Raw genomic sequence first — 24,230 nt, forward strand, 5'->3', positions numbered from 1 at the left:
CTATGCAAAACGTCTTAGAAATTAATACATTTACATGTTCAATGTGTAAAGAAAAGTGTTTCACAAATAAAATTTTATCTTACCTCCTTCTCCAGATCCAGATGCAGCATCTAAGTAGATAAATAAAAGAAAAAGAAAAGAGACATCAATTATAGTCTTCTTTGCTACCTATGTTTTTATTTCTGGATTGATATGTAAATGTAGATTTTATTGCAATGTTGTAGCAGATGTCAGCCAGTCTGTCTTTTTGTAGTTATAAAAGATTCAGCTAGCTGTCTTCTAACAGCAGTAATATAAAAAACAAAAAAACAAAAAAAAAAAACAAATAGGGTATTGAGTCAAAAAAATGCACACTAACAGAGTATATACCGGTACATTTCGAAGTAAAGAAAATAAATTGTTATTCCTGTATTTTTCCATTTACACAGCAAAATTCAGGTGGTCTTAGGGTAGTCAACCCAACTGATAATTATATGGCCATATGCACACTGGGCGTTCATCCCTCGTGTGTCCAATGCCTTGGAAGCACAGATGCAGCATTTATCCCTGCTGCCTGCAGCCTGTGAAAGTCTGTGATAGGCTGAAATATGATGTGACAAGATGTTGTACTGAGTAATAAGGACCTTATTAATTTAGGGATGTATGGTGTATGGAACACAGAATACATCCCTGAACAGATAGGGCTCTAAATGCGAGTACCATTCAGTACAGTGACCAGCAGCAGCATATTTCAACCTGTTATAGACTTTGACTGGCTGCAGGCAGGTTCCTGTGCTGAAACAATTATGGGGCGTACACACGGTCAGACTTTTCGGCTACAAAAGTCAGACGGACACCGACGGACCAAACCCGGCGGACAATCCGATCGTGTGTGGGCTTCCCCGGACTTTCAGCTGACTTTTCCAGTCGCAAAACTTTAGATTTGGAACTTGCTTCAAATCTTTACATCGTAACTCCGCCGGACCCAGAAATCCGCTTGTCTGTATGCTAGTCCGACGGACAAAAACCAACCCTAGGACAGCTATTGGCTACTGGCTATCAACTTCCTTATTTTAGTCCGGTGTACGTCATCACATACGAATCCATCGGACTTTGGTGTGATCGTGTGTAGGCAAGTCCGGTCGTTAGAAAGTCGGTTTAAAGTCTGCCAAAAGTCAGTCGAAAGTCTGTCGAAAGTCTGTCGGACAGGCTGTCGGACTTTTGTAGCCAAAATGTCCGACCGTGTGTACGCCCCATTAGTTGGCTAGTGTGTACTTCCCAACTTCCAACCCCTTAGATGTGAAATAGGGTCACCTTTTGGCAAAAGTATGTCAGCAAATGGCACACCACTGCCAGTGACACTCCCACTTACATGGACCACAAATCATTTATATTTGAAATAATAAGTTGTTAAAATATCAAGTGCCTTTTTACCAATACTCTTCCAGAATGCTGGCTTTTCAAAAGAGAAAATACATTCACTTTAAGGTCTGATGAAAAGTATAGTGCAGTTAAGCACTTTTTTAAGTGACAGTCCCTCAAAATGAGGGACAATAAAGGGCAGTTAAGAACTATGCTTATAGAGCCGACCAGATGGTTCAAATCTCGGCTGGTTCAGCAGGGACCGGCAAGATTAGAATCATGTATAGGCATGCTTATTGTACCAAAGTTCATTGATCGATCAACCAGCCTGTCAAATTTTTGATACGATTATAGCCAGCGGCTATAGCCGCCAGTAATAATGTCGGTAATAATGTCGGGTTGATTTACTAAAACTGGAGCATGCAAAATCCAGTGCAGCTTCCAGGTTTTTTGTCAGATCTTAATTGAACAAGCTGAAATTAAAAAGCTGATTGGCTATCATGCTCAGCTGCACCAGATTTTGCACTCTCCCGCCCTACCCCCCATCCCAAATGGGGAACACAATAGCTTCGCAGGAGAGATTCCCCCACAGTCAGTGTTGATGAGGAAATCAAGCGATTATAGAAAATCTAATAATTTATGGGCGGCTTAAGGCTGGGTTCACACTAGTGCGATTTGGATGTGGGTTTCCCCTTATCCAATTCGCATGACAGGAGATTGTGACCGGTTCTCTATGGAGCCGGTTCACACATCTCTGGGGCGGCTGCGGAGCAGATTGCACAGAGGTACTGTGCGTCTTTATAAAATATTTTAAATAAAATCTTTTAAATGGAATTACGCTATAGAGCTTTTTTCTTTTGCCTTGGAATGAGCCAATTAGCATGAGATCCATCCTCCAAAATCCATTCAGAGTGAACATCCGTGATTGGTGTTTATGCCTATTGTCCAGCATTGTCTGGTAAGAGTTTAATCACAAGAGGGGTTTTATCCATCCCCCCTCTTCTCACGTGTGGAGGTGTTGGTGGCAGGTCACTACTGCAATGTGATAAACAAGATACTTTTAGAACTTTAGGCTGGACTCTCATTATATACACAGTTTGGAATAACCTACAAATTGCAAATAACAGCGGACTTTTTATGCACATGCACCTTTTATGATAAGCACACCTGTAATAAGCGAATTATGTTTATTTATATGTAGCGCTGCCATTTTGTTTTGTTTTATATAAAAAAATAGTTGGTTCTCCCCATTTAGCCATTAGTAGTTTTTCTAATCTGCTTAATTATCTCCTGTGAGTTTTAGCAAAACATGTAACTTTTAAAAGTTTGACTGGTTAACATAACACTACAATAGCATCAAAATATAAATACTTGTAATACAGTGCCTCATTCTTCCTGAAAGTTGGTCAGGCTTACTCCAGTTTGGCTGGTGTGTTTGCCTTTTTTCAAAAACATGTTTTTTTTTTTTACTCAAAACACAATACTGTTTTTTAAAGTTTCCGAAAAATGATTCCAGCAAAAACTTCCTCTTCCAGTTTTAGTGGAGAAGAGTTATTATACCTCTGATAAGTTTTTATTGCTCTGTGCTGTCCTTTTATGAAACTGAGATCAGCGGCGATCCCGAGTCTCACCGCTGATCTCAGCTCATTACCAGTTTATGAAACTGAGATAATCAGCGGAGAACATGTTCTCCGCTGATTATCTCAGCACAGTGAGAATTTGTAACTGACTTCACAGAAACGGCCAGTTTATGAAGGTGCGATCTCCGCACCTCACTGGCGATCTGTGACAGAATTCTCACTTTCTGATTCACCATTTCAGAAGTGGAGAATCAGAGTGAGAAGCCTGAAACTGGCTGATATTCTGGAGAAAGAAAGAAGTCTTTTGACTTCTTTCTTTCACCAAACAGTCAGAGCACACCTTCCCCACCATTACACACTCCAAAACCAGCAGGATAGGAATTTATAGTGTATATATATATATATATATATATATATATATATATATATATATATATATATATGTATTGTGACATTGGGGATTGTTCAGCTCAAGTGGATAGATGCGTTTTAGTGCAGTGAGTCCACATCAGAGAGGCATTTATAGTTAAGGGCCTGGTAGCCCACGTTTATTAAAGGAAAAAACAACAAAAGTCCATCCAGGAATCCCACGCAGGGGTCCAAGCTTCAGCAAGTAAATACAATAGAAAATCCAAATGAAAATGCTAGCCCACCTGGCTACTCTTCAGCAGTATTGCTGCTATAGGGAACAGGCCCCTCAAACAAGCTGCTTGGATGCACACAGTCTTAGGCTCCTTGGTCACACACAGTTTCAAGAGCTTCAATGCACACAGCTTCTGGCTCCTTTGACGCACACAGCTTTACAGCCCTTCAATGCACACAGCTTCTGGCTCCCTGGACGCACACAGCTTTGAAGCCCTTCAACGCACACAGCATCTGGCTCCTTGGACGCACACAGCTTTGAAGCCCTTCAACGCACACAGCATCTATTCTCACACAGAGACACTTACTAGCAGCCACTGCTCCAACTTCACCTTCCTCCACCCTTTCTGCTCTCACCAGTCCCTCGTTATATGGGCTGTGTGCACCTGGGCACACACCCTGCTGGCTGTCCACAAGACCCGGACACAGGGTTGGAGATCCCGTCCCACCCAAGACTCTGAAGGATCTCCAAACTACAGAGCCCCATAAGGAACTAGCAAAACCTGGAGAAAACTGCCAGAACAGTTCTCTCCACCTCAAACCTACACTCTGTAGCTCTGCACTCAGACAATATGCAGACTCTGTGTCCACTTTAACCCCATTTTCATAGTGACAGAGCCTTGCTCTGCCACATACCCCCCCCTCTTGTTTCGATCCGGAGGGAGAAACACCTGCACCCACCATAGCAGTTGGGACACTTCTGTGCTGGCCATCAGCCACGTAGGCCCAACCCTTTTTTCGGGTGTGCTTCCAGGTACGTCCCACCTTGGATCTTAACAGGGTCCTATAATTCCGTATACTCTGCCTTCCCTCTCTTCTCTTGGGGTTCCTGAGCATACTCTCCTCTCTTGGGGGAACTCTGCCTTCCCTGATCCTACCTTTCAGCTTACAGACGTCAGTTTTATCTTTCACCACAGGTCTTTCAGGTTCAAAAACCTCTCTCTGGTTACCCACGGCAACCACGTCACTTTTAACAGCACCAAACATTAGCAGATCATACATTTCAATGACATCCTGTCGAACACAATCAGTGCCATCTATCTCAGTACTTGTTGTTAGGACCAGACCTGAGGAGGGACAAAACACAGGCAAGTGATTACACCCCACGGGTCCATAGCACAGCTTCACCTCACCTGTTGTCCAACACTCCATGGGTAACTGATCTAACAAATGACACTGATCCAAGCACAAACTACTCCTTTCTGATGTACACATTACATTGTTGCAGCAACCAACATTAGCACTTTCCTTTACAGTGTCTCCGGGTACTTTAAGTTGTACCACTTTCTGAGTGATAGAAAGCATCTCTGCTAGTGCTGCGTCTATTTTGGGCCCTACCTTCTCATGAGGTTTAGCGGGTGAAACAGTATCCACGCCCTCTATTGACCACTGCTCAGCCGCACCTCGGACCACACCAGCAGAGATGTTTATAGTCACTACACAAGCCGGAGAGACCTTTGATGTCTCCAACAGTTCTCCTGGGCACCTTCCATACCACTCAGTAACTGGGAGCACCCTCTCAGAGAACCTCAAGACTATCTGCCACACTGTTAATAAGCATTGGTCCCACCAATACCATTCTCGATCAAGGCTTCCCAGCACAGCCTGTACCACCTGGCTCCACCCATGGGTACTACGCAGCACCACCTGGTCCGACTGTGGTGGAGACACCCAAGTGTACAGTGAGTGCATTTTTACCAACTCCAGCATTTCAAGTAAGGTTTTTGTCATCTCTAAACATCCAATGTCTAAATACCAGACCTTTCTAAGGTCTTTTTCCCTGTCCAAGACATGGAGGGGCTCATCCACTGCAGCTTTTGAGTTTGAGACATTTGAAGAGACCTCCACCTCCTTGGAGGTACCCCTCATCACAGCCTGTTGCTCCCCTGGAGCGCTGTCAGACACATGTCTCACACTTTTCCCTTCTGTACCAGTGTCAGTGAGCCACTGCAGGTCATTATAAGTCACATTGTCACCTTCACACTTGAGCTGTGGGGCTGTGGACAACACATCTGCTTTGCCAGCACCCTGAACAGTTCCTTCAGACTAGAGGGCATTAACCTTCGCAGGGACAAACGTGTCCTTGAGCACCAGCCGATCTGCGATCCCTCCATTGGGCATAGCAGGTGTTATGTCCACCACATTATTTAATATTGCGATTGCATTCTCATACCAATTATCCCAGTCTATTGTGGTTCCATCACTTACTCTAGAAGGCCCCACAGGAACCTGGGATTCACTAGCCAAAACATCACCTGTGTCATTTCTATACATATCCCCTTGGGTTGACACATCATCTGACAAGGTAGGCTGTAATACATGCTTTTGCCCTACCTGCTCTGGGGGCGCTACTGACACACACAGCTCTGCACTTTCAGCTTTTGCAGGCTGAATTAACCCCTTGACACCAGGGTTACACTTAGGGTTGTGGGGCTGCGCCCGCACACTCTCACTGTGTGACTCAGTCTTCCTTTGTTTCACCAGAGTAGCACCACAGCCATCCTGGAAAACCTCTGGCTCCAACACATGGAGACCCCACGAGACTTCCATGGACAAGCCTGCGCTTATGGTTGTCACAGGAGGTATCCTACTCCCATCATTGGCAATGAACACATTGCCAACATTTTCAGACATGACATTAAAGGGAACACATTTTTCAGTGTCATTATCACCAATACCATCACATTTGCCAACAGTAACATATTTGTCAGCATAACCATCATAATTTTCATTACGTATAGACATAACTGCTACTTTTGTGGATTGTCTATTACCAACCACAGCCTGTGAGCCTCTCCTCACATCACCCTCTATCTTTAAAGGGGAACTCTTTCCTCCTTGGGCAGCTCCATAGCTGACCTGGGAAACTCTCTGCTCCGTCACTGCAAGCTCCTCTGAAGTTTCCCTGGGCAACTCTGCAGCACCTGTCACTAGGGAACATGGCACAAGAACAGTTTTGGTCACCCCTACTTTAACCTCTCCAGCACTCTGTTGGATTATAGCAGGCACATGCATAGTCCCCATGTCCATTTGAGTCTTTAAACTTGCTGTCAGCTGGGCTTCGCCATGTGCCTCCCCACTGCTCCGGGTAGCACACTGCAGCAAGTCTATGTCCATTTGCACTGCGGATCTTCCCGCTGGACACACTCCCATGTCACTAAGTTCAGTCCCACAAACTGAAACAGTCTTACCATTTTCAGTGGCTGGCATCATACCCTTCACTTGAGTGCGCCGTCTCTCAGCTGCATCCATACCAGCTACTTCCTCTGTGTGGCCACAGGACGACACTGCAGCCTTTCCAAACTCTTCAGCGTTGTTCCAGAACCTTGGGCAAGTAAAAATTCCATGCCCCACTTGACCACATTCCAAGCACGGTACTGGTAGCTGAACTTTACTTTCTTGGAATCTCCTTAATGACTGGCTCTCTGTTGCCACAGGATACCACTGGTCATGACCATCAGCAGACAGACTCCTTGGATCCCCGACATCCCTGTTGGCCTGGACATTGCTTCCACAGATGACCATATTCCTCTTTTTCACACGCTGTTGTCCACCTGGCTTCCTGTTGCCAGGGGAAACTTCTTTCACTTCCTTTTCAACTGGGGATGACATGATTAATTTACCCCAGGTCACAGAAATTTCACACTTGGAAAAATTCTCTGGCGTGGCTGGGGCATGTGGTGAAATACCCTCTAGCCATAGAACCCTTTCCCTTGCTTCAGCAAGGATTGCTTCCTTTTTCTGTTTGGAACGCCCCATGCTTGCTGTCTTACACACACAGCAACTTGCAACACACTTCACAGCAAAGAGAAAAAAAAAATATGTGATTCTCCTTTCACAGGTACACAACCTGCATGCAACACAGAGAGAGAAAAAATATGCGATTCTCTTTTCACAGGTACACAACCTGCATGCAACACAGAGAGAAAAAATATGTGATTCTCCTTTCACAGGTACACAACCTGCATGCAACACAAAGAAAAATTATGCGATTCTCCTTTCACAGGTACACAACCTGCATGCAACACAGTCCATCAAACTTCTGTGCAATGCTGTTCGCCTGGCTGCCACACACAGCTAGCAGTAGTTCCTGATGCGACTCACCATGGAGCAAGGACCTAGATTCAACCGTCTACATGCCCGCATTCTCCACCACTTGTGACATTGGGGATTGTTCAGCTCAAGTGGATAGATGCGTTTTAGTGCAGTGAGTCCACATCAGAGAGGCATTTATAGTTAAGGGCCTGGTAGCCCACGTTTATTAAAGGAAAAAACAACAAAAGTCCATCCAGGAATCCCACGCAGGGGTCCAAGCTTCAGCAAGTAAATACAATAGAAAATCCAAATGAAAATGCTAGCCCACCTGGCTACTCTTCAGCAGTATTGCTGCTATAGGGAACAGGCCCCTCAAACAAGCTGCTTGGATGCACACAGTCTTAGGCTCCTTGGTCACACACAGTTTCAAGAGCTTCAATGCACACAGCTTCTGGCTCCTTTGACGCACACAGCTTTACAGCCCTTCAATGCACACAGCTTCTGGCTCCCTGGACGCACACAGCTTTGAAGCCCTTCAACGCACACAGCATCTGGCTCCTTGGACGCACACAGCTTTGAAGCCCTTCAACGCACACAGCATCTATTCTCACACAGAGACACTTACTAGCAGCCACTGCTCCAACTTCACCTTCCTCCACCCTTTCTGCTCTCACCAGTCCCTCGTTATATGGGCTGTGTGCACCTGGGCACACACCCTGCTGGCTGTCCACAAGACCCGGACACAGGGTTGGAGATCCCGTCCCACCCAAGACTCTGAAGGATCTCCAAACTACAGAGCCCCATAAGGAACTAGCAAAACCTGGAGAAAACTGCCAGAACAGTTCTCTCCACCTCAAACCTACACTCTGTAGCTCTGCACTCAGACAATATGCAGACTCTGTGTCCACTTTAACCCCATTTTCATAGTGACAGAGCCTTGCTCTGCCACAGTATATATATATATATATATATATATATATATATATATATATATATATGTATATATATATACATATATATATATATATATATATATATATATATATATATATATATATATATATATATGTATGTATATATATATACATACATATATATATATACATACATACATATATATATATATATATATATATATATATATATATATATATATATAAAAATATACATCTATATATAGATATATAGATATATATATATCTATATATCTATATATAGATACATATATAGCTATATAGCTATATATATATCTATATATAGATATATATATATATTTTTTTAGATGTTCACGTCTCTGGCTGGGTTCACACTTGTGCGATGCGTGAACCAGCGTGATTCCTGTTTTCACATCGCACCTACATTGACATCTGCGCACCACTGCGGGTGTCAATGTAAAGTTAATGACAACCCCAGATCATTTCACAGATCGCAGTGCGAACTATGTAATGGTGCAGGAATCGGATCGCATGGGTGTTCACACCCATGCGATCCGATTCCAGTGCGGACCAAATAAAGGGTCCTGTACCATTTTGGTGCAAATGCAATATGATTTAGGGCCAGTTCCCACTGCTGCGGTGTCCGAGATCGGATGTGATTCGCACCGCAGTGCAAAATCACATCCGATCTCTGTGCGATGCGATTTCAGCCATACAGATAGTATTGCTAAATTTGCATTGCCCTCGGACCATACTCTTACAGGACCCTTTTTTTGGTCCACAGCAGAATCGGATCGCATGGGTGTTCACACCCATGCGATTCGATTACTGTCCGAGTTTGCAGATCGCACTGCGATATGCGAACTGATTTGGGGGTGTTGTTAACTTTTAGGCCCAGTTCACACTTGTGCGATGCCGGACATCGCACAGGCATCGCATGTTATTCGCAGCACACTGCCATTCACATTACATGCGATGTCTGTGCGGTGCGATATCAGCTGTACAGATAGTATGGCTGATATCGCACCGCATTCGGTGCAAACACGCACAGGACCCTTTTTTCTGTTCGGACCAGAATCGGATCGCATGTGTGTTCACACATATGCGATCCGATTCATGTCCGAACTGTCAGTTCGCAGTGCGATATGCAAGCTGATCTGGGGGTGTCGTTAACAATGTATTGACACTCCCCAGCGATTCGCATATGGCAGTGTGAACTGACATGTGAGTCGGTGCGATGCGGGAACCCGCAGTGGATTCGCAGTGTTCTCGCATCGCACCAGTTTATCAATTTTCATGTTTATCTATAATGAAATATATTTTATTTTAATTTATTAATAAATATTTATACTTGTATACTTTATTAAAATTATTTTTTTAATGATTATAAATGTATTTTGCATTTATATGAATGGTGTATAGCTGCATTACATATGTGGATTACATTCATTTACTATACACCATTCACATTTAAATAGGGACATGTATGATCTTTAAATATTGATAAAAACAATGTTTTTTTTATAATTAGGTTAATGTATATTGTGTAGGGGGAATTTATCTTTATTATTTTATTAATATGTTGGGGAATAATGTGTGCTGATTTGTGTTAAACTTTTGTATTTTATGGTTCCTCATACTGTAATCCCGCTACATCACACGAGATTATAGTGAGAGGAGCCATTCTCAGGAGTTCCCGGCGTTTGTAGATCGCTCCTCAACTCAACATGAGAAGCGATCTACACACTTTCATAAACAGGCACTCAGAGGAGAGCGATCTCCTCTGAGAATGCCTGAGAACTGAAAAGCGGTATTTTACCGCACTTTCATAAAAGGACACCTGTATGCATAAAGGAACGCACCAATAGCAGTCTGTAATAGTTATAGTAGTTCAGATTACAGTTCAGATTACATTTCTGACTCCTATATTATAAAAAATCAATAAGCATGGGGCGGTGGGGGGTTGGGGGGTGAAGGGTGCCCCTTCATCAGAGCTTAGTACTGTTGAGCAAAGTGTATTTGTTTTGATACATCCCTCCTTGTACACCTGGCCCCTATACCAGCAAAGAGACTACCTTTAAGTCAGCCATACATGGGTCAAATTCCAAAAGAACTTTCTTTCAAAAATCATAACTAAGAATTTTGTTCGAATTTCGAGCCATTAGTGGGCCACAGCAACGACCGATTTTCGTGTGGTCATCGAGATTGTGTGATCGGGTATGTTAAATATTTCTGGAAAACAAACAAATTTCTAATCAATGATTGCGCAAGAAATATAATAGAAAAGGAAATTAAATGCACATGAGCTGTGACCTGACAAGGAAAAAAGATTCCCAGCCACAAAAATTCTTTTCTGTAGCAACATGAGGGGAAATTGAAGGCTTGGTTGGTCGAATTTCGAAATCAATGGTGGCACCATCGGATTACAAAACGCATAATTTTTCTGATTTTTGAAGAAAATTTGTTCGGCATTCGACCCATATATGGCCTTGTTTAAGGCATTGCTCCTGGAAAAGCTGGCTATGGAAAGTCATTCCCTATATACAGATTGAGAGCACCTGGCTTGGCAGACCTGGCTGGGAACATTTACTGCTTTAGGAGATCCAGCACTCCACACCTATCTTCTGTGTCCCAAAGTTTTGATTGCTGTTTGAGGTATGAGTGAGGAAATCTGCCTTTATTTCCTATCCCGCTGACAATGTTGTCCCAGGAGCGGAACTGAGAAAAAAAACATGACTTATGCCCCGTACACACGAGCGGAATTTCTGTCGGAAAAATCTTGGATGGTTTTTCTGACAGAATTCCGCTCAAGCTTGCCTTGCATACACACGGTCACACAAAAGTTCTCTGAACTTTCAACCGTCAAGAATACGATGACGTACAACACTACGACGAGCCGTGAAAATGAAGTTGAATGCTTCTGAGCATGCTTCGAATTGTTTCCAAGCATGCATGTTTTTTGCACGTCGGAATTGCATACAGACGATCGCATTTTCGGATAGGAACTTTTTCCGACCGAAAAATAGAGAACCTGCTCTCAATCTTTTGTTGGCTGGATTTCCGCCAGAAAAAGTCTGATGGAGCATACACACGGCCGCATTTTCTGACCAAAACCTCTCATCGGAGTTTTGCTGGCGGCATTTCTGATCGTGTGTACGGGGCATTAGGCAGTTATAGCGAGCTGATGGTGTTCTAGTCTAATCCAAAAAGTAAGTGACGTAGGGGTCAGCAGAGGAACCAGAGCAACCAGTGGAGGACACCCAAAAGTATGCAATGCTTAGTGCCATGACCTCTGCTACATAGAACATTTTTAGTAAACAGACTGATGAACAGTTAAATATAACGCTGCTTTTTTTTTTTTTTTTTTTAGGATAGGGGTTGTGTAACTTTGATTACTCAGTTTACATGAATAAGATCTGGGACAACTCAGTACTGGAGCTAAATATATATATGATATAGTGTGAACACAGCTGACACTTCTGTAACACTACAGGAATATACTATGAAAATGGTGTAATTCTTTTCTCATCTCAGTTTATTTCACAATACAATAATCATCAACAGCAGTGCTGCCACCTCCCTGTTGGGTAGGTCCAATGTTCTGTCAGTGAACTGTAGTGGCCTCCCCAGGCCTAACCTACCAACATGGCTCACTCTTAAGCATCTTTCATATGGGTGGCTGGGAGGGCAGTAAAAACAGGCGACTAAGCTGTGGTTTTAACAGCCCCTCACCCCCAGCCCAGCTGCACAGTAAAGGATAAAATGCAACCAGAGAAGACTGTTTTATATGTTGTGGCTGCAATGTGATTCATCAAAGCTGTAGCAAGTTTAACTTCAAATGCCAGGAGGCACTGCCATTCAAGTCAATGGAGCCATGTCACAACTGTGAGCCAAAGCTTGACTCGCGGTTGTGGCACATTAGCCCGATTAAAAACTGCCATTTGGCAAAAGAAATAGACAAAATGCTTTCAGGAAGCAGCAGGATCTCCTCCTGAACATCACATCATTTTTCAGAGCTTTGGCTAGTGTGGCCCTAGACTTATAGGAAACCATCAGGGGAATATAGCAGCTGTGCATGGCAACCAATCAGCTTCTAGTTTTCATTTTCAAAGCTTAACTGAACAAGCTAATGCCAGAAGCTGATTGGCTGACATGCACAGCTGCTCCAAATTCTGTCTGCTCCAGTTTTAATACATTTTCCAAAGCAGTACGCCTTCTGCATTTGACTTCCTTAGGATATGGTTCTATCATGTTCTTAAGAAATACAGCAGGTAACTCAAGATTTGCTGCATTTTCTATAACAGTGCTTAGATGGCTTACATTTTTAGGAAATGTACACAGAGATGTTATAGGCACAATATCTCCATCATGAGCACTGTAAATCAATATCTGCAAAGACTAACCAGGCAGAAATATTTCAGTTATAGTCCCACGATCCCTGTTATCATTTTAGTTGTTATATTTCCTTCTTTCTGAGGTTATTTTTCATATAATATTGTGAGAAATCTGTAAAAAATTTAAACATGGTGAGCTCTGACCTGTTCTATAATGGAGTGTCAATAGGTCACCTGTTTGCAGATATTCTTTGCTAAAATAACAGCAAGCTCCATTCCATTTTAAACATCCATTTCTAGAAGAACAATATATCTAAAATAACTGTTAGAACAAAGTAGAGCATTGTGTTTTTTGCGGTACAAAGCTGTCTGTCACCTGTTCAGCTACTAGGGGAAATTTGAAAAGATTTGAAGAGCTTAATTCACCATGTATCCCTTTTCTTCACTTTGATTTTTAACAAAAGACATAGGACTCACAGATTTGTCGAACATAATTTTTAGGTTCCTGACAATGCTAAAATGCACAAATGATATACATGAATGTACACAGTACATTTATAATAATATATTAGACAGAATGTATGACATTTGGTAATATCTTTATAAGATTTTTCTTTTTATTATTGAGCACTAGAGCTGAAATACAATACCTTGCATATAAATAAAAGCACCATTCTGTACTACAAGGCACAAGAAAACCTGTCCTTATTAAAATGTAGGGTTCACATGTACACTTGTATTCCGCTTTGGCTAGAGGGCCATGAACAATTACATTGCATGGTGTGAAAAAGACACAAGTACATTGTGAATGGTTTATTAAATTGGATCTTTTGGAATGTCTCAGCTAATTCACTATGATAATTAAAAATTCACATTGTAAAGTAAATTTGCTCTACCCTACTTATACTGGTAAATGGACCCAAATGTGTGTATGAACCCTAAAACGCACACAATAGGCGTTTGAAGTTTTTTTTTTTTTTTCCAGCCTCTAAACACACCTAATGTTAGCCTATGTGGCCACACACACAGAAAAAACGCTTGACACACCTAAACACATGAAAAAGTGTCTAAATGCTAGGCGCGCTTAGCGCTTGAGCGATCCTTCATTCCATTGGCCAAAATACATTAATATACTGACCAATGGAATGAATGCCCAAAACCTTGATGCGCACAAACGCGTGTGCAAAGTGCGACTTTATGTGCACTTTTTCAGCTGCTTTTTTTCCTGAAGGCATTCAGAAGAGCTGGGCAAACAGCCCAGTGTGCATGAAGCCTTTAATACACAACTAAAATGTTACCAGCCAAACGATATCTGTCCTGCCAGTCCTACAACTTACACATCCTTTCAACACAGCACAACCAAACTGGTGACCTGACCTTGCTGAGGTTTACCAACACAGCAAGATCACCCTCTTGTCCCCAGCCTTCGATTGGACAGTAAGGAACAACAGACTGATGAGGTTACCTCTCTGTTCTCTGTTACTGTTTGCAGGTACCAGCCCATGTGCATGTAGCACACCTGATTGGTTTCTTCTGCTGCTGTACAGTACATTACAAGAGACCGAAAGAGACATGGAGCTCAGCTTTAATGATGTAGACTCTTCCTGATCCTTGCTTCATTGCCTAACGAGTCACTGACAGATTCCCATGACTAGAGTGCTCAAGTACAGTAGGTACCATGCCATGTACTTTTTCTGTAGAGCTGTACTTGGTGTAAGTCACTGAAGAGCCAGGGTTAGGGTTTCCCAATAGGCACTGTAAGCATGTGCCTACAGATGCCCTTCCTGGAGGGGTGCCTGTCTGAGTTGAAAGATTGCTCCTCTCTTTCCTGGAGCTCAGCTGATGGGGCTGAGTGCCTATTGGGAAATCCGGCCCTGCCCTGCTAACAACTTCCTTGACAAAAACACAAAGAGAGAGCCCACAGGCTCTACTGCAGTAAGCTATAATAATTGGATTAAAAACAATGACAATTTCACTCACACACTGATGCTTGCATGTCATCCACAAAAGTCTCTGTGAAATCACTGAGCGATGAGATCCCCCGACTGACACAAAGAAGTAACATAAGCCGATCGTGTATAAGCTCCCAGGAAAGAAGCAATGGTTCAGGCACACTGACAGGTGCTTGGCTCCAGTGTCTGTAGCGGGATGGAGTGGAGGAGCTCATTCAGCCACCGGAACAGCCAGCGTCCGCTAGGATGCCACTTCATAGCCGCCACTGGATCTTCCAGAGACTGAGTGAGCTCCTCCCTCCTGCTGCAGACACTGGAGCCGAGCAACTTAGTATGCCTGAACCATTGCTGCTTTCCTGGGAGCTTATACACGATCGGCTTATGTTACTTCTTTGTGTCAGTCAGAGGAACCTCATTGATTTCACAGAGGCTCTTGTGAATGACATGCTTTAGTCAAGCATTGGTGTGTGAGTGCAATTGTCATTGTTTTTAATCCAAATATTAAATGTTACTGGCCACCATGGACATCCTTATTCAATACATACTCATTGCACTCTATGGGGGGACATCTTCCCCCTCCCCCATAATAATACAGACATGGGGGGGTAATGGCCAATGACAGATCACCCATACACAAAGATGTGAAGGGGGCTGTGGTCACCGGAGCCCCTCCCTTCACAGTGCAAAGGGACCTCTGCGGACCTTGATGTAAAGGGGAACGCTGCTGACTGTGATGTGGGGGGGGGGGCTTTGGTGACCAGAGACCACATTACATCAGAGTTCTCCTTTATATCAGGGTCTGCAGAGTTCCCCTTTACATTGCAGTCTGCAGTGTCCCCCTTACATGAGAGTTCCCCTTTACACCAGGGTCCGCAGAGGTCCCCCTTGCTCTGTAAGGGGGAACCATGCGTATTCTGATGTAAAAGAGAACTCTGAGGACTCTGATGTAAGGGGAACTCTGGGAACTCTTGTATAAGGGGGGCTCTGGTGACTAGAGACCCCCTTACATCACAGTCTGCAGTGTTCCCCTTTGCGTGAAAGTCTGCAGAATTCCCCTCTACACATATAAATATATTTTATCAAGAAAAAAAGTCGGTCTTACTATCTTTTTTTTTTGTTTGGAGGGGGGCGCTTTAGAATTCTCTGCCTATAGGCTCCTGAGATGTAAATACACCTTGTGAAGAACCTGCAGAGCGCAGAGATTGTGCTTTGTCACTGCCTCCTTGTATACCATAGTCCTAGGCAGATTCCACAAGAGTATTATGGCAAAGGCAGCCCTAAGGGCCCTTTCACACTGGGGCGTTGGCGGCGTCGGTAGTAAAGCGCCGCTATTGTAAGCAGCTTTACCATCGGTATTCGTCCGCTAGCAGGGCGGTTCTACCCCCCGCTAGCGTCCGAGAAAGGGTTAAAAACCACCGGAAAGAGCCTCTGCAGAGGCGCTTTGCCGGCGGTATAGCCGCGCTGTCCCATTGATTTCAATGGGCAGGAGCGGTGAAGGAGTGGTATATACTCCGCTCCTTCACCGCTCCGAAGTTGCTGCTAGGAGGACTTTTTTTCCCGTCCTGCTAGCGCACCCCGCTCCAGTGTGAAAGCCCTCGGGGCTTTCACACTGGAGAGACAGCAGCGGCTGTTTCGGGTCGGTTTACAGGCGCTATTATTAGCGCAATGGCACTTGCAAACCGCCCCAGTGTTAAAGGGCCCTTAGTACAAATTAACAACCTACATAAAGCCCCATACACACTATTAGATTTTCTGCAAATTTTTGTCAAAACCATATAATATGAGGTAAAACCTTAAGAGTTTCAATTTGTATGCAATCAGGGAGGCCCTTGCACTACATGGTTTTGGTAAATCTGAAGACAAAAATCTGCAGAAAATCTAATAGTGTGTATGGGGCTTTAATCACATAACATCCAAAACAAACAAAAAAAGTTATATTGTATACAAAATTTCCTTAAAACGTTGTAGCCCACCCCCCCCCCAGGTTGACCTTTCTATTGGCACTGCTTGTGAGGTGGTGGTTTGTTGAAAGCCAACTCAGAAACGGGGCAACAATTCAGCAGGGAAGAAGTTAACTTCACTTTATACTCTTAATTATTTTCAACAGTTTTTGGTCTGTGTTGTAGCCCTGAGCTTCATTTGCTGGGATTGGCAGGATAACAGGGCTTAGATTCAGTGATTGAATGGAGAATGGAAGCCAAGATGAGGAGAAATATTGTCAATAAGTCAATAAGAACAGTAGGATGTTTTACACTGTTGCAACACCTAACTTTTTTTTTTTTTTTATATATATATTTTTTGCCATTGAAGAGATTTCCCTTCACTTCATAGTTAGTGGGAATGCTTCAGCAGTCCCACTATTGTTATTCCTTTTTATGTATTTTTTATTTCAATTTTATTCTGTACGTTTTTTGGCTCTGGTTAACTTCTGCATACTTTCAGCTATTAAAACCATTCAACTTTTAAAATGTTCAGCTCTTACAGCTAATGATGGGACTTCTTCAACTTTTTTCCTACTATTTATACTTTTTAAAATATTAAGCTTTTTAACACTTTTTTTTTAACATTGAAGTGAAAGAGCATGCATCAAATCCTTAAAATCTTCTTCCGCTCCCAAAAGTTTCAGCTCCTTCATACTTTCACCTACAGACGCCAAACAAACTTTAAAATGTTCACATATTTGGCTATCTGGCTATATCTTTTCAGTTTGATATCTTTTACAGTTTTTGTGAAAAAGCTGTTTGTTTAGTGATCATTTCAGGAAATTTTATCAATTAAACAGAGAGTCTATTGGGCTGCTTTTGTTGCCATGGTTACCAAAGCTTCTTATACACAGTGATGGGTGGTGGGGGAGGCGGCTGGAGCATCTCAGCTCTTATTACAGAGCCCGGGGGACAGCACAGACACACCATGTACTGATTTATAAAAGAGGAATATGATGGGGCAGTTTTGATTGTGGCAATATGATGGGGCAATCTTGATGGGGGCCGTTTTGATGGTGGCAATATGATGGGGCAGTTTTGATGGGGATAACATGATGGGGCAGTTTTGATGGGAGCAGTTTGATGGTAGCAATATGATGGGGCAGTTTTGATGGTGGAAATATGATGGGGCAGTTTTGATGGGGCAGTTTTGATGGTGGCAATATGATGGGGCAAATTTGATGGGGGCTATTTTGATGGGGCAGTTTTGATGGGGACAATATGATGGGGCAGTTTTGATGGGAGCAGTTTGATGGGGGCCATTTTGATGGGGCAATATGATGGGGGCAGTTTTGATGGGGGCCGCTTTGATGGTGGCAATATGATGGGCAGTTTTGATGGGGCAGGTTTGTTGGGGCAATATGATGGAGGCGGCTGGAGCATCTCAGCTCTGATTACAGAGCCCGGGGGACAGCACAGACACATCATGTACTGATTTATAATAGAGGAATTTGATGGGGCAGTTTTGATGGTGGCAATATGATGGGGCAGTTTTGATGGTGGCAATATGATGGGGCAGTTTTGATGGGGCAGTTTTGATGGGGCAGTTTTGATGGTGGCAATATGATGGAGCAAATTTGATGGGGGCTATTTTGATGGGGCAGTTTTGATGGGGGCAATATGATGGGGCAGTTTTGATGGGAGCAGGTTGATGGGGGCCGTTTTGATGGGGCAATATGATGGGGGCAGTTTTGATGGGGGCCGCTTTGATGGTGGCAATATGATGGGCAGTTTTGATGGGGCAGTTTTGTTGGGGCAATATGATGGAGGCGGCTGGAGCATCTCAGCTCTAACAGAGCCCGGGGGACAGCGCAGACACACCATGTACTGATTTATAATAGAGGAATTTGATGGGGCAGTTTTGATGGTGGCAATATGATGGGGCAATCTTGATAGGGGCCGTTTTGATGGGGCAATATGATGGGGCAGTTTTGATGGGGGCAACATGATGGGGCAGTTTTGATGGGGGCAGTTTGATGGGGGCCGTTTTGATGGGGCAATATGATGGGGGCCGCTTTGATGGTGGCAATATGATGGGCAGTTTTGTTGGGGCAGTTTTGTTGGGGCAGTTTTGTTGGGGCAATATGATGGGGCAGTTTTGATAGTGGCAATATGATGGGGCAGTTTTGATGGGCAGTTTTGATGGTGGCAATATGATGGGGCAATCTTGATGGGAGCCATTTTGATGGTGGCAATATGATGGGGCTGTTTTGATGGTAGCAGTTTGATGGGGGCCGTTTTGATGGGGGCAATATGATGGGGGCAGTTTTGATGGGGCAGTTTTAATGCTGGCAATATGATGGGGCAAATTTGATGGGGGCTGTTTTGATGGGACAATATAATGGGGCAGTTTGATCGGGCAGTTTTGATGGTGGCAATATGATGGGTCAGTTTTGATGGGAGCAATATGATGGGGCAGTTTTGATGGGGCAATATGATGGGGGCCGTTTTGATGGTGGCAATATGATGGGGCAAATTTGATGGGGGCCGTTTTGATGGGGCAATATGATGGGACAGATTGGATGGGGGCAATATGATGGGGAAGTTTTGATGGGGGCAACATAATGGGGCAGTTTTGATGGGGGCAGTTTGATGGGGGCCGTTTTGATGGGGCAATATGATGGGGGCCGCTTTGATGGTGGCAATATGATGGGCAGTTTTGATGGGGCAGTTTTGTTGGGGCAATATGATGGGGCAGTTTTGATAGTGGCAATATGATGGGGCAGTTTTGATGGGCAGTTTTGATGGTGGCAATATGATGGGGCAATCTTGATGGGGGCCGTTTTGATGGTGGCAATATGATGGGGCAGTTTTGATGGGGGCAATATGATGGGGCAGTTTTGATGGTAGCAGTTTGATGGGGGCCGTTTTGATGGGGGCAATATGATGGGGGCAGTTTTGATGGGGCAGTTTTAATGGTGGCAATATGATGGGGCAAATTTGATGGGGTCAGTTTTGATGGGAGCAATATGATGGGGCAGTTTTGATGGGGCAATATGATGGGGGCAGTTTTGAAGGGGGCAATATGATGGGGCAAATTTGATGGGGGCCGTTTTGATGGGGCAATATGATGGGACAATTTTTATGAGGGCAATATGATGGGGAAGTTTTGATGGGGGAAATATGATGGGGCAGTTTTGATGGGGGCAATTTTGATGGGGGCAATATGATGGGGCAATTTTGATGGGGGCAGTTTGATAGGGGCAATTTTGATGGGGGCAGTTTGATGGGGCAATTTTGATGGGGCAGTTTTGATGGGGCAATATGATGGGGCAGTATTGATGGGGGCCGTTTTGATGGTGGCAATATGATGGGGCAGTTTTGATGGGGCAGTTTTGACGGTGGCAATTTTGATGGGGGCCGTTTTGATGGGGGCAGTATTGATGGTGGCAATATGATTGGACAGTTATGACTGTGGCAATATGATGGGGCAATTTTGATGGGGGCAGTTTGATAGAGGCAATTTTGATGGGGCAATATGATGGGGGCAGTTTTTATGGTGGCAATATGATGGGGCAAACTTGATGGGGCTGTTTTGATGGGGCAATATGATGGGGAAGTTTTGATGTATAAAATTCTTCACATTTCCCAGTGAAACACACAGCCAACTTCTTTTTTAAATCGCTGACGTGCCCACATTTTTAAGTTTATCAACATAAATTTCATACCGATACGTTCACAAAGGCCTACCCGTTTTGCCAACGGTGAATTTGCTGTTTCGATAGCATGTACTGTTGGGGATTTATTAAGGCTTGTTTGAAGGGTTCTCTCACACTGTCTCTCACTCATTAGGTGTGGGGATTAATGATCAAAAAGCTTTTAAAAAAAACTTTAAATATTCCACATCTCTCATACATTTTTTTTTTAAATATATACGCTTTTATTGATTTTCAAAAAAACAGACAACAAACAAAAATGAATATATTCAGCAATTAAAGAAACTATATACATAGAAAACAAAACACAAAAAAAACCCCACATACATACATACATACATACATTGGTCATACCTGGTTCATGTGCCAGTTTAATTTTAAAGAAAGGTGTTATCCCATGTTACATATGTACACCTAGAGTTTTCACATAATCACGAGTCCTTGCCAATAACTAATGGAGACATAGCCAAAAGTCATATTGCTCTAGGAGGCTATTGATGCTGTAGAAGGGTCCGTGAGCCATTTGGACCAAACCTTTTCATATTTGAGGAGACATCTTTCATACATTAGTGGTGTTGTTAAACTTTTTAAATGAAATCCATGTTTATTTTAAAACCATTCCTACTTTTCCAACTATTCTCACTTCTTCAACTTTTTCTTACGGATTTCAGCTATTCATCCAGTTAGCTATTCAGCATTCCCACGCATTTTCTCCGGGAAATGCATTTTCTAGTTAAAATACATAGTTAAAATGGGAAGTGAAAGGAAATCCCCCCTTAGTGAGAGAATCACTGCTTGTCACCAGGATCACAAGAACTAGGATACCCATTCAAAGATTTCTCCTCTATTCCTGTTCTGGTTACAACTCAAACTTTCAAATTTTCTTTTACTTTCACTCTTGGTAATATACAATGGATTATTATCAATAGTACTCTTTCTTTAAAGTATTTGTAAAGTCAAATAAAGAATACTGCCAGCCTCTCTGTTCTACTAAGCTGTACTACACTACAGAGGGGGATCTCAGCCCCTCCTGATGTTGCCCTTAGATTGGGGAAGGAGAGTGGACAGAGGTCACATGACCGACCAGAAAAGATCGGAAAGAAGGTATCTAGAAGCATAATTTTATACAAATATGTACACAGTGTAGTATAGCTTAGTAGAACAGAGGAGCTGGCAGTAATCTTTCTTTGACTTTCCTGCCAGCTTCTAATAGCGGAAGGAGGGGAGGGAAGGGAAAGATATTGCTCACAGCCTTACACACAGAAGCTGATAGGTAGGGAGGGAGGGGGAGAGAGGAGAGCAGCAGGATGACATAAGCACGTAAGGCCTCATGTACACTGCTGCTGGTAAACGGACGTTTAGAAGTAGTTGGGCATTTTTTTTAACTGCTCCTGAACTCTCCTCTATGTTATCTTATCAGTACATGTACACAGGTTCGTTTATAGTCATTTCTAGGCAGTTGCGTTTAGAGGCTTTTTTGGAAACCCCAAAAAAAATGCATTCAGAAGCTGTGTTTATAGGCATTTCAAATTCCAAATGCGGCTAAACGTGGCTAAACTCGGTAACCCGCATTTAGCCGCATTTCATATACAGAAGTTTTTCATTTTTGGCAATTTTGAAAAAAAAAATATTTTTTTCAAACATTTCTAGACGCAAACGTGACTAAACGCGGCTAAACGCGACTAAACGCGGCATGTAAATGCGGCTAAATGGCCGTTTTTAGACGCTGGTTTCTAGCTGTCAAGTTAAATCGTTCAGGAGCGATTGAACAACGTCCCGTGTACATGAAGCCTAAGCTGACCACGGTATCATGGATCAGCAGCCATGATTACCGTGGTCAGCACTCACAAATGGGACACAGGAACAGACAGACTACAGATTAGAAAGGGACATATTAGACAGTACACGCACTGTGCTGTTTAACCTGCTATATGGGAACAGGATTTTTTTATTTTTTAGGGTTACAACCTCTTTAATACTGGCTATCACATATGTAACCTTTTTTGCTAAGTGGTGACTACTAGCCTAACCTTATTCTCAAAGCAATATAAAGAAAACTGTGCTCTGTTTTTATGCAAGCCTTTGTGACTTATATAATATATTAGATCATGGTAATTTATCTTGTTTTTGTACTACTGCAAGGTTATTTGTGCAACATTTTTCTCTATAATAACCATTTTAGTAAAAAGAATGATTTAGAAATAGTTCTCTGATACTTACATCAGTGATATATTCATATATTATAGCAGCAGATATTGTTTAATCTCTTAATCACTACAGCTGTTCTCTGAAATTCCAATAATACATTATTACTGAAAACTGTAGGAAAAAGGTTAATTACGTCTATTTATTTTCTGGATTGTAAAGATTAAATTGTCAAAGAACATCCTACAAGGCAATTCATTAAAAAGTTAAACATTTCATGATAAAATAGGAGCCAGAAGAACACAACTTCACCCTGTCCTTCTACCTCTTACAAAACAGGATCGTTTGGCTGTTTAGAAATGCAGGACAGTTAGACAACTGATACACCTCTGACTACCTCGATAGGTCTATGGGCAAATTAACTTAGCTTACCTGAATTGTTTCAATTGCCTTGGGGACTATATAAAAAAAATGGTGCCGCGCTCCACACTATAAAATATATAATGTAAATCAATCTGTGTGGCCACCATAAAGTGTAAGTACTATCACTGTAAACATAACTCATGTGAAATATTACTGTACAATTGGGCACCTTTCATAATAATGAAGAAAATAATAAATTAAACTGTATATATAAAAAAATTGATAGCATATACATAAAAATTATTAACATATATATACAAAATAAAAAGCTACTATAAAGCTCGCCTAAATAGTAACAAACGATAAAAAAATAGTAAGAATGATGATAATAATCCTCTTCTTATTACACCACCATGTGCAATAACTTATATCATGCAGCATGAAGTTCCCTTCACCAGATGTGCCCTCACCTGGGATATGTGACCAATAAAGAAAAGAAGAGCGCACCAGCCTAGTGCATTATCCTTGACAGATTTATTGATTAAAAACGAGATAAAATCTACTCACAAAGGTTGAAGAAACAAATCGCATTTGTAAATGCCACAGCGGCGATTAATCCAGTGGTAGCAGTTTTCCAGGAACTTCTCCTTTAACTGCTTCCTGACCGTCATATGTACAGTATATATATATATATATATACATCCTTTTTTAGCCAGCAATGGGCCTTTAAATAGAAGTGATCTGAGCGGCATGACAGCTGCCGATCACTTCTCCGGGGTGCAGAAGGTGTTTGTGTGCACTACAATTCAATAAAGTATATTCTGTCCTGCAAATTTGCATTTGAGAAAGATCGCTGCACAAATATTGTGAAATTAAAAATTTCAACAGCCATTATTTTATTCTCCAGGGCCTTTGCTTTCATAAAATATTTAACGTTTGGAAATTCTAAGTAATTTTCTAGCATAAAAATGCAAATTGTTACATGTATGTGGGAAATATCAAAATTGGCCTGGGCTTCAAGAAGTCCATATAATTACTGTACTTTAATTCTAAAACAAACTATCCAATTTTTGTTACAATCAGAGAAAATAAATCTTTATCTTTAACACTGCACTGCTTAGTGTTTTGAATGGACCTGTGGACTGCATTTTATCATTAAAACTGCAGCAATAAGATTACAAATAAAAACATTTTTAAAAGACAATAAAAAATTCAATTGTTAATAGTGAAATACACAAGATGCTCAGCAATACATCAAAAGCTGC

General features: G+C 42.4%; 1 protein-coding gene across 1 annotated transcript in view; it reads right to left on the minus strand.

Annotated features, from left to right (window-relative positions):
- Positions 1 to 24,230, minus strand: part of TMEFF1 (transmembrane protein with EGF like and two follistatin like domains 1) — a 294,551-nt gene that overhangs the window by 118,865 nt on the left and 151,456 nt on the right. Inside the window, exon 4 of the mRNA XM_073630825.1 lies at positions 84 to 110. Coding sequence (XP_073486926.1) covers positions 84 to 110 — 27 coding nt within the window. The remainder of the gene's footprint in view (positions 1 to 83; positions 111 to 24,230) is intronic.

This window comes from Aquarana catesbeiana, linkage group LG05, assembly GCF_042186555.1.
Source record: "Aquarana catesbeiana isolate 2022-GZ linkage group LG05, ASM4218655v1, whole genome shotgun sequence".
In the NCBI taxonomy this organism is placed as follows: domain Eukaryota; kingdom Metazoa; phylum Chordata; class Amphibia; order Anura; family Ranidae; genus Aquarana; species Aquarana catesbeiana.